Source organism: Canis lupus, chromosome 20, assembly GCF_011100685.1.
Source record: "Canis lupus familiaris isolate Mischka breed German Shepherd chromosome 20, alternate assembly UU_Cfam_GSD_1.0, whole genome shotgun sequence".
Lineage (NCBI taxonomy): Eukaryota > Metazoa > Chordata > Mammalia > Carnivora > Canidae > Canis > Canis lupus.
In genome coordinates this window covers 14243159-14255582 of record NC_049241.1, presented here as the reverse complement: position 1 = coordinate 14255582, position 12424 = coordinate 14243159, and the positions used below count along the sequence as shown (strand labels likewise).

The 12424-nt window shown below is 39.2% G+C and overlaps 1 protein-coding gene across 1 annotated transcript; it reads left to right on the top strand.

The window, feature by feature from the left end:
• The first annotated feature begins 200 nt into the window (after positions 1-200).
• On the top strand, positions 201-1073 carry LOC119877301 (glutathione S-transferase Mu 1-like). The gene has a single exon (XM_038565269.1). It carries the CDS (start codon positions 273-275, stop codon positions 1056-1058), a length of 786 nt encoding a protein of 261 aa, XP_038421197.1. The 5' UTR covers positions 201-272; the 3' UTR covers positions 1059-1073.
• Positions 1074-12424: the final 11351 nt, after the last annotated feature.

Genomic DNA, 12424 nt, shown 5'->3' with positions numbered 1-12424 from the left:
AGACAAGTAGGCAAATGTTTCCATTTAAGCTTAAATCAGTTTGAGATAGAATGAGACCTCCTTATGATGAGCATATAGAAGGAGGAAGGTAGGAAGTAAAAAATGAATAAATAAATCCAGGATGAGTCTAAGGTAGTAGATACAAGAAAAATACTTGCCCTCCACTCAGCGCAAAAATCCGGCACCATGGTCATGATCTTCGCAGGCTGGCGCACGCCGTCCGCCTGCTCCTGGAGTACACGGACTCGCACTACGAGGAGAAGAAGTACACGATGGGGGACGCTTCCGACTATGACAGAAGCCAGTGGCTGAATGAAAAATTCAAGCTGGGTCTGGACTTCCCCAATCTGCCCTACTTAATTGATGGGGCTCACAAGATCACCCAGAGCAATGCCATCCTTCGCTACATTGCTCGCAAACACAACCTCTGTGGGGAGATGGAAGAGGAGAAGATTCGTGTGGACATTTTGGAGAATGAGGTTATGGACACCCGCATATACTTTGCCAGGATCTGCTACAGCCCTGATTTTGAGAAACTGAAGCCTGAGTACGTGAAGGCAATCCCTGACAAGATGAAGCTCTACTCACAGTCTCTGGGGAAGAGGCCTTGGTTTGCAGGGGAGAAGCTCACCTACGTGGATTTCCTGGTTTACGACATCCTTGACCCGCACCGCATATTTGAGCCCACTTCCCTGGACGTGTTCCCAAACCTGAAGGAGTTCATGGCTCGCTTTGAGGGCTTGAAGAACATATCTGCCTACATGAAGTCTAGCCGCTTAGTCCCAGGCCCTCTGTTTCTAAAGATTGCCATGTGGGGCAACAAGTGGGGGGGGGGGCATAGGAGGAGATGCCAGCAAGGAGCTGGAGCTGTGCTTGCTCCATGTACCAGAACAGGTGTCCTGCTTTTTCCCCTTTGTTACATTTTTTTTTTTGTCCCCATGAAATACCTATTGACTCCTTTTTCTCCTTCCCAACCCTATTTTCATCAATGGCCTTTGATGTCAGCTCTCCACTTCAGCAATTTTCCTCCTCCCCCAGTGTTACCCCTCCTGCGCTAAAGCCAACCAGATCATTCTTCCCTCGGTGGTTGTGCCACTTGCAGGAACTGGCCTGGACTTCAGGCCTGCAGAGCCTGCCCCTGAGCTCTGGAGCACTGCCCTGAAGCCCGGTGTGACCTGGTGTGCCGTGTTGCTCCCCCGGGGTGGTCCCTGCCCAGCCCTGCTAATCCCCAGTAAAGCCTTGAGCACTAAAAAAAAAAAGAAAAAAAAGAAAAAAAAAAAAAGAAAAATACTTGTGCTGTCTCGTTCTCTTTTCATGTAAATTTCTGGCAGAACTCAAACTTCTCTGGAAAAGGCAAAGAACTAGGAATAAAAAAAATCTGATAATCATATATATATGGCCACTACTCCAGTAGGAAAATTTGTTGGTTTTAAGATTTGTGGCATGCACTTCCAAACATTGATGAAATATCTTCACAATAGCCTGTCTTGGTCTATGAAGCATATATATACTTTCCATCTGCATTAATTAATGTATTGATTCATACTTTTCATCCCCACAAGAACATTGAGAAGGTTTATTTTGTCAATGTGACTGTGTCACAGGATGCCCAGATAGCTGTTAAAACAAAACTTGGGGTGTGTCCGTGAGGATGTTTACATATGAGATTAGCATTTGAATCCATGTACTGAGTAAACCAGATGGCCCTCCCCAGTATGGGAGGGCATCATCCAATCTGTCCAGGGCCTGAATAGAACAAAAAGGTGAAAGAAGGTTGAATTAACTCTGCCAGACAGCTTGAGCTGTAACATTGATCTCCTGCCCTTAATGCTGCCTTGTTCTTGGGACTTAGAGCCTGGACTGGAATGTATACAACTGGCTCCACATCTCTCAGGCCTTGGAAATACACCATCAGCCTTTCTGGGTCTCCAGTTTACAGATGGCAGATCATGGGACTTCTCAGCTTCCATAATTGCATGAGCCAATACCTTATATTAAGTCCTTCCCTTCTTTTTTTTTTTCTTTTTTGAGAGAGAGAGAGAGAGAGAAACATGAGTAGAGGCAGAGGGAGAGGGAGAGAGAGAGAAAGAGAATCTTAAGCAGGCTCCATGCCCAGCATGGAATCTGACATGCAACTTGGTCTCACAATCCTGAGATCATCACCTGAGTTGAAATCAAGTGTCTGATGCTCAACCCCCTGAGCAACCTAGGTGCCCCAATAAATCCCTTTCTAGAAATATATGTTCTAATGATTTTGGGTTTTTTTTGAGAACCTTAACTATTACAAACACTAAATAATGGGGAACAATGGGCTAAATCCAGGATTGCCAACTCAAGTCCCTGTATGAGTCTTGGGGAAAACAAGAGAATATGAAAAAGCTCCCTCCCATTTTCTGTGAAACACACAGCCTTCTCTGTCTTTTTCATTTTCCCATTTTTCTAGGGACATGGATACATGAAATACTTCACCTTAACTCCACTGTAAGAAAAAGACTAACACAGATATAAAATTGTAACTGATATTTTGTCTTCATAGGGACAATAGAACCTGATAGAATTGAGGCACAGTGTAAGGTGGGTGTGTGTAAAAAGAGGCCAAATGTTACCAAGTTTTAGCTGACTGGCGCAGATGGCAAAGAGATTCTGCAAGTTCTATTTGGCTTTTTTTTTTTTTTTTATGACAGCTAGAAATTTGAGTTTATGTAAACAATCCAATATTTGAACCCAGCCACTAATACAAATTTTAAAAAATCTCGTAGGTGTGGGGACAAACATGTTTGTAAGCCATTTCTGGCTCTTGAGTCATGAGTTTGAGAAGACTCTGGTTAATGGGGATGTAGGAGGCTGAGAAGGGTGGAAGTAAGAGAAAAACACAGCAAGAACATGATAAACTCATCCTCAGAGCATGAGGAAAGCAGATCATATGGTTTCCTATACTAGACAGTGAAAACCTGTCAAATCAGGACCATATTCATTTCAAGGTAGTTTACAAAGATTATCATAATGATATGTTGGTGATTTGAATTAATTGCACAATGATCTATCACAGATTATACTAAGTGAAGGAGAACACAAAAATAAACACTGAACAGATTTTTAGGAGGAGCAGGGAATGACTAATGCAGAAGTGGTAGACATGGGGTTCCTAATTCCCATTCTCTCACCGTTTACCAAAAACATGAAGGAAATTGATACATATATCTGGGCAAAAAGAGTTCTATTTATTGCTGTTTTTTTCAAAAAAATTTTTATTTATTTATTTGAGAGAGAGAGAGAGAGACAGCATGAGCAGAGGGGCAGAGGGAGAGGAGTACACAGACTTCCCACTGAGTGGGGAGCCCAATTCTGGGCTCAATCCCAGAACCCCGGGATCACGACCTGAGCCAAAGGCAGATACTTAATCACTGAGCTACCTAGGCATGATATTTATTGTTCTTCTATGAACAAATGATTTCAAATTCAGAAGTACCATCAAAAGGTCTTCAAAAGGGTTACCTTTCTTTTCTGGAAATTATTTTACTGGCTTATCATAATTTTAGATTCCATTAAAATGTTTTGTGTAATTTGGAACCTTAAGACAGGTGACAATCTCGTCAGTCTTCATTTCTTTATTTGGGAAAAGGTGGTGAACTTGATGGCTTCTGAAAATTGTTCTTTTCAATTCTACTATTTTATGAGATTCTTTAACAAGAAGTGATAGCTGTCCAAGGATAACTGGTCCTAAAAAAGGATCATTTAAAATGAATGCAATTAAAATGGGAACCAAAAATTCATTGTATGCAGTGAAATGTTTGATTGGAATATTATCTTGAAAAATGAAAAATAAAATTGCACAATTTTATTCCAAAGTTAAAAATATTTAAGTTTTGAGCAAATTTGTATAGGATGTCAGAATGAGCACAGCTTAAATCAAGCATTGATTATTAAGGGTCAAGAATACTTCTTTTTTTCCTAATTTGGACAGTAGAGTGGTACATTGTCCTTTCTTGCATGTTTGAGTTTCACAGTATGATAATCAAAAGGGTCACTTCTGCAAGAGTGTTTGAAGGCTTCATTAGTTTTCCCAAGAGCCTGTCTTTATCTTTAATATTTAAATTTTCTTCTTCTAAAGCATTTATTTTATAAACATTCTTGTCATTTTTAATTGTTTCTCTACTGGATCCTCACGTGTCAATGGCTTTGTGCTCCTTCTCTCCTGGAGAGTTTCTGATATCCTTCATTTCATGGGCAAGATTTGTTGGATTTGCAGTTTAATTTTGCATTTGTTTTATGCTGGTGAAGGACAGAATTGACAAATATTCAATCAATGAGGTACCACCCAACATAGGTAATAGCTTCTGAGTCTGTGGAGAGGGGCTAATTATTAGTAAATATTTTTATTCTTCCAAGATACCATGCCTTTAAGTAGTAATTCTAGGATAAGTCCCAAACAATTACATATTCTTTCATTCCTTTATAAAAACAAATTTATAGCCTACATGATTTTTCTCCATTTTAGTGAGTGATACTAGTGTTTTTTACCTAACACAGGTCAATCTCACTACAGCAAAACTTTTGCCTTTCCATCTCCCCAGTGATAAAAATCTTCAGTGAACTCATGTTTACTTTCTAAAGTTTTTACTTAGAAGAAAGACAAGAAAACAAACTCATAATTAGTCTGAAAACCCAATTTTTAGGTATGGACACAGGTTGGTATAATTTCAGACCAAGCCCCATATATATTCTTTAATAATAGGAATGGAAGCTCAAAATGCTGTTATCACACTTGTTTAATTGCATCTGGTAAAATACATGTCATTATAGAAATATTTTTAAAAGTATAGATTTATAAATAAAAAAGTATAAAGGGCTAAAGGATAAAAACTATTGGACGATCTGTGATGAAATGGACCAAAGAGCTGACATAAAAACTATCATACTCCTTTGATCAGAATCACCCACATGAGGTTCATTTTTAAAACTGAAACAATTAAAAAACAGGTAGTAAAAAGTCTGGGTACCTAGTTATAACAGGACCAGGGGCAAGAATGTAGCTCACTGCTGGTATACTCTCTGAATTAAAAGTTAAAATAGAAGATACTTTATAATTAAATAATTTGTCTAGAACAAGCAGAAAAGTTCATCCAAAGGTCAAGACACCTGAGAATTGCCAACTATAATGTGACATGTGAACTTTATCAAATAGGGACTTGGCCTTCAGATAAGACAAGAGGCAGCACTTGCCAAATTACCTCCAGCACTTACAGTCAGGATAAAGCTGAGTTTCTCCACCCTGGCACCATTGACAGGATGGGGTCAACTCCTTGTTGTGGACTTATTGTTTTACAACTTCCCCTGGTCTCTATCAATGCATTAGATGCCAGTAACATTATGCCCACAACTGCCCCTCAAAATGTGACATCCGAGATGTGTCCAGACATTGCCAGCTGTCCCCAGGCCAGCAAAATTACCCCCCTGGTCAAGGCTGGGATGGTGGCCCCTACTTGTGGGCAGCATTTTCCCTTTTATGGTGCTCCTTTAAGGGCTCCTGTATTGTATTTCAATGGAGAATGTCTTACAATCTTGATCATTCTGGTGCCACATTTGTGTATCTACTCGTCACTGTGTACCACTCCGAAGAACTTAGATCATTTTTCACCATTTATACTTATACAGCAGATATCTCTGTTCATCACAGCTTGATTTGTCCAGGATCCAGGTTGAGAAAGGTTGCATCTAACCTGAAACCTGGCAACTACGTGAGACAGCCCATCCCCCTTACTTCTCCATGTGGTTGTTCTCTGAACCCTATTTTTCACCCTGCCTTCATGAGGAGGGAGGCTCACATGTAGATTTGCTGAGTAACATTCTGTCTACTTCTTATTTTCCTGATAAGAAAATATTCCTTATTTCCTCTCTTATTTCCCCTTCTTCTAATTGATTGATTGATTGAGATATAACTGACATAACACTGTATTAGTCTTAGGTGTATGCCTTAAAGCTATTTTTAATGGAAATAAAGTTATAATAAGTGGAAATACATTTTAAAAGGAAACCTGTATTCTGTTTCCAAAAATGGAAGTACAGCAGTAACTAGTAAGCAATTAAAAACATATACTGAAAGACAGTTATTAAGTTCTAGCTATGTGGTATTGGCTACAGAAATCCCATCAGGGCCTGAGATTTGCTCTCCAGGAGATTAAAAAGTGTTAGAGGAGTTAAAGACATGTGAGCACCAAGCTGAGATGTTCTCTTTGGGTTATAAAAAAGGTAGAGAAGTAATTTTTTCCACTAGGTTAATTAATGTTACTTAATGTCATCTATAACTTAAAATTATCTTCAAACAACCAGGGGAGGGGTACAATCCCACACTCTGGGGGATACTCTTCCAGCTATCTATGGATTAATCTCGTCTGTGTGGCGAGAGTTAGGTGTCATGCAAAGGAGATTAGGACTGGATCACCTTGTTATGTGAACTAATAACTGTGGTAATCTTCTCACCCCCTCAGAAAGCTGTCACTTAACGATTACATGAGATAAATGAAGTAGTCAGCATACTTGGAACATAGTTGGCACAAACTTTTGAAAATGCTTTTGTTTTTTTTTAAAGTGTCCATTCTCAAAAACAAAGCCTATCTTTCTTTGATGCTAAGTCTCTGGGTCAGTAAGTCATCTTCCATGAAAGTGAGATCCCGATAATGCGGTATATGATTCTAAATGATTTATTGTATATAAAACTCACAAGAATCCCTTCCCTTGATGTTTCTAATTTCATTTCTTAGACTCAAGAGGTTTGTGAAGTTTAGCTAGAAGGGCTTATCTGATAGGTGGGTGGACATTCCATTTGATAAGATTCACTGTCTCTGATCAAAGTTGGCAGTTCCAGAGAGGTGACCTTACCTTTTTTTTTTTTTTAAGACTTTATTTATTCATGAGAGACACACAGAGATGAGAGAGACAGAGAGGCAGAGACAGAGGCAGAGGGAGAAGCAGGCTCCATGCAGGGAGCCCAGTGTGGGACTCAATCCTGGGTCTCTAGGATTACGCCCTGGGACGAAATCAGCGCTAAACCCGTGAGCCACCTGGGCTGCCCGTGACCTTACCTTTGATTTGCTTGGAGGAATATTGAGATTTCTATTTGGGCTAGCCAAAGAAACAGATCACACAGTGACTTCTATTCAAGTGTTGGTTCAGATTTTTGGCAGTCACACACAAAATCCTACATCAAGGTCATCCACCTTTCTAGATGGCATCTATCAGCTCTTGTGCTGTGGGAGGAGTGAAACTAACACTGACTAGAGGTGCTGCTCTAAACTGGGCAGTGTGCCACATCCTGTTTGCTTAATCTTCTAAAATTCTAGGCAATTCCTATTATTTCCAATAAAAGATGAAAAAAATCAAGGCTTACTGATTTTCCCAGGATTTCATGTTTACTAAATGATAGATGTGAACCCAGATCTGATTCCAATGTGCATGTTGTTCCTCATCTGTAGCAAACACACCTCTGCAGGATATGAACAAGTTCACTGAAAATATTAACAGTCTGCATTTATGTAATATTTTAGCTCATTGGAAATAACTTCATATCTCATTTCTTCATTATCTAATTTCACTTGTACTTCACCAACCTCCAGTTTGTAAAAAGGCAACTTTTTGATTCCAGAGAGTGGCTTATCTAGAGTTTCACAGATACTCATCTCATCTAGTGAACTTCACTTTGGCCATAGGGCATTGTAATGCAAATGCATCTCCTCAGGTCACTTCACACTAGAAGCTGCAGTGCCAGGACTGGAAGAGGTTTTATTTGTATGACCAGCTATGCCATTTAGTACTGATTTATTCTTGAGCTGAGACAGGTCTAGACTTTTCCAGTCTCAAAACTCCATGAAAGTTGAATAAAAAATTTCAGAACAGGGAAGCAAAGGGTGTTAGATATTTCCAGGTGCATAAATTTCATCAAGCCTACTCTATCATATCAATCTGGTACCTCAGTTTCTCCTAGCACTGGCCTTGTGGGCTCATATACATTTGTATGGTTATTTTAAAACTATAGAATATCATGGTCTCTCAAATTCTGACCCAAATTTTTCAGACTTGCTGAAAAGATGACATGAGTCTTGAAAATCCATAATCGTAGCCTGATGTTTTATTTTCTTTGGAAGAGCCAGGTTTATTTCTCTCCTCACCAATTGTTTTCTTTTACCAGGACACTCAGTAACTTGGTGATGACTTGGCATTCAGGTTTCATTTTTCTATTCCTTAACCCAGAGAAAAGGTAACCTTATATTCCAAATCCTATCTAAATGGGAGGAAGAGTATTGCCTCTAGGAGTGACAGGGAAGTTTTGTACCCTAAGGGAGGAGGTGTTGGAAAATTCATCTTGACTGAGTCAGTCTCCCTGAGCCTGCTGGACTCTCTTCTTTGAGGCCACTTTTCAGTTCTCTCCTATCTTACTGCTTTCGATATTTAGAAATTAACTACAAAAAGCAAAAAGGAAAGCTATTTTCCTCCACTTAGAAAGTACTGCTAGGTATTCCTTTTACTTTTTGAAGGCATAGATTTGGTATCCTAGATGTTAGATTGTTTTCAGTGCACCAAGGAGATAGTTTTATTTGTATTCAATGCACTCTGTAACCTGGCCTGGGACATGGTGCAGTAATTCTAAATTCTTCCAGGAGACACTTTGGCTCAGGAGCCAAGGCTCTGAAGGCATGTCGGACTATATCATTGATTTTAGATGCTTGAGTCTTCCTTACTCTCTTCCCTATGGGTCTTTGGCAAACTATGAAGTGGAAGCTTATCTTAGCTCTCTTTCTATTCCTTTTCAGTGATTTTTTTTTTTTCCCTCTTGGATTCTCCTCTGCCCTCATTTCTAACTTGTGTCATTACAAGAGCCTCAGAATGACAGACACTGCTATGGATTTATGAACCTCTCTTTTTTCTTGTGGGCATCAGCAACTATTTCCCAGATTCTTTGAGCTGAGGAATGGGCAGGCATGTAACCATGTTCTGGCCAACAGAATGTGAGCCAAAGTGAGGTCCCAGGCACACAATGACTGACTATTTCTAATTGGCACTGGGCTACTAAGAATTAGAGAACCAAGTTTATTGGAATAGCACCAACGGGTAAGAGAAAGAAGTCTCTGAGTTGGAACTCTGCAGTAAATGGAGTCCATGAACTTTAACATACGGTTATAATGGCATATATTTGGCATAAGTTTTAGTAGGCTAAATAATGTGCCCTCCACCAAGATGTCCCCATCCACCAAGATGTCCCCATCCAAACCTATAAACATGTTGCCTTACATGGCAAAAGGGACTTTGTAAATGGGAGTAAGAATCTTAAGATTATCTTGGATTATCTGGAAGAAACCAATGTAATCACAAGAGTCCTTATAAGAGGGAGGCAGAGGGATATTTGACAACAGAAGAGGAATGTCAGTGTAAGATCTGACCAGCCATTGTTGGCTTTGAAGATGAAAGAAGAGATCAGTCTAGAAGTTGGAAGACACAAGGAACAGATTTTCTATTAGAGCCTACAGAAGGAACACAGGCCTGCTTACACCTCGGTTTTAGTGGAACTGACTTCAGATTTCTGACCTCCAGCCCTGCAAGATAATAAATTCATATTATTTTGTACTACTAGATTTGTGGTAATTTGTTATAGCAGTAGATGGACAGTAATACATTGGCCTTCTGATTTTTTTTCCCCTGGTTCTCTTTTTATATTCTCTTGTGTGTTGTCATCTAAGCCACTTTGGGTAATGAGACTGTCCTGTGAATCATAACAATAGATAATATGTCCGGAGTGTTAACTATGGGTAGGGCTATTGTTATAGCTGTATCATTTTCCAATTGTTATATCATGTAATCTATTACACAAGCCCATGGGACAAGTCAGATCGTTAAGTTCCTATCTCTGGAAAATGAAGACAATTCTTAGGGAAATTAAGTCATTTGTCTAAGGTCACATAGCTTATTAGTGATATATAAAGTGGTCTGACACCATAGCGCGTGCTTTAAACTGCATACAACATATATATACGTAGGCATCTCCATGTGTGGAGTACATATATACTCTAGAAGCTCTGGTTAAATTTGACTTAGAAAACTTTTAATTAAAAAAATAGACAACTTTTAGTATAAATAAAAAAAGATTCAAAATACCATTTATAAGCACCTCATTTAAAATATATATTCGCACTTTCTCAGGCAAAAGGTGCATTTTATATTCATTTGTGGCTATGACTTAAAGATCGACCAATAAATCAGGTCAGGTTGGAGCACTTTTATCCAATAGCTCAGTTTCTACTGTCAGAACAGCAGTATGTAAAATAAGTGCAGTAAAAATTAATGTAAGATTCCCTTAGTGTATTATAATAGGTTATAGTGGGCTGAAAATACACATGGTACTTAAATTTTTACCTATAACTTATTAGGTCATTTTCAGAAAACTGACTTTATTCAAGGAACTGTTAGAACTCACGCAGCTTGAAAATCAGTTAGATTATGGACATATTCAAAGGGACTACAATAGTTTTTACCTTTTTAAAATAGTTTCTGCTATTACTGTTCAGAAGAAGGTAGAACATACATACAATGCATTTTATATTTCTTCCTGATCTGTACTCTGCTAATTTCACTCAGGAATGTCTAAAAACTAAGGTGAACAGAATAGGTCAACTCACTATGTATGTATCTGGGGGGCCTTAGCTCCTCCTAGTCTGAGTTTATCCATAAAATGAAGCATCTTCCTGTCCCATCTAGCCAGCAGGGTCACTGTGAGCCTGAATCAGGTCACATGCATGGAAGTGCTTAGAAAACAGAAGCCCTACTGAGATAAAAAAGGATTACTATTAAACTTTAATCATAACAGAAAATACACAAATACTCAGCTATTAAAATCTCCATCTTTCTAGATGGCATTGTGAAGCGTTCAGGAAAAGGCAAACAGACATTGAAAACGCCTTTGTTTTGTGAAATTGCAGTTTAAGAAGATGGAGATTTTCTTTGTTTAGCTGACAGCCTGAGAGGAAGAAGCAACATAAAGCTGCTTGACTTGTAGCCTGAGCACATCTGTCTGGCTTCTTCTCATGGTGTGCTAGACTTATTGGTATATTCAGGTTTTGAGATAAGAGAAGGCCTGGATGACTACATGTGCTTTAACACCCTTGTTATGTCTCCCAAGATATTAGATAATTAAAGTATCTTGCCAAGCTCTTCAGGTTGGAACTGAAACAGAGTTTTCTCTTAGCTCCTCTGAGCCAATTTCTAGCATCCTATCAGAGAAAAACAACAGCATCACATGTGGGGTCAGGAAGAAGTTGCTAGCACTGAAAAGGAGTGCAGACCTTCACTGGACCCCCAGAAGCTGGACTAGGATTTGGCTTGAGCCAGGACCAGGTAAGTGTTTATTCAATGTCAAACAGAGATAGAGGCTACTATTTGAGGTATGTGGATAAAGTCTAAACAGATGTGGAAGCTAGTCACTGCAGTAGGAGGAGGAGAAAGAAGAAATTACTACAGAAACTACCCCACCCTTAGCATTGACTGTTTTAATATAATGAATCAGCCTGTAAAAATTATTCAGGCAGAGATATCAAAGGTTGAATGTAATTTAAAGGCCCATGACACAATAAAGATGGAGTTTTACTAGAAGTATGACCCTTTAATGCAAACTTAATTGGATGAAGCTAGACTGCCTGGGTCCCAATCCATGCTCCATCACTTACCAGTTATGTGACTTTTTTAAAAAAAGATTTATTTGTTTGACAGAAAGAGAGAAAACGAGAGAGAGAGAAAGAGAGGGAGAGAGAATGAGCAGGGGTGGGGAGGCCTGAGGGAGAAGGAGAAGCAGACTCCTTGCTGAGCAGGGAGCCTGATGTGATGCAGGGCTGGATCTCCATATTCCAGGATCATGACCTGGGCCAAAGGCAGGCACGTAACCAGCTGAGCCACCCAGGCATCCCCAGTTATGTGATTTTAATCAAGTCCCATATCTTCTCTGTTTCAGCTTCTTCATTTGCAAAGTGAATTCTACCCCCAAAGTTGTGAATATTAAGTCAATACATATAAAAGCTGAGAACAGTGTCTAAGATTCATATACTATGGTAAGCTGATCAGGGCTCTTAAAGATATGTCTGAGTCCCTATGTGATAGTTAATTTGTATGTATCAACTAGGTTGGACCATGGAGCCCAAATTCTGTGTCAAAAATTACCCTAGGGAAAAAAAAATTACCCTAGATGTTTCTGTGATGTGAGAGCAAAGCTACATGAAATAATAACTTGTTCTTTCCCAGGTGGCTCAAGTTATGAATTGCAAAGCAGAAATGATAATTAAGAATAATGTATAAAAAGATAGGATCAACATAATTCATATGAAAAGGAGGACCTGGATGGGCACAAGGTTCCTGATAAAACTATTCAGACCAGCTGCTACATGTT

Bases quoted from the DNA above. Each gene is read 5' to 3' on its own strand.
- LOC119877301 (XM_038565269.1), top strand. From the start codon at position 273: ATGGGGGACGCTTCCGACTATGACAGAAGCCAGTGGCTGAATGAAAAA.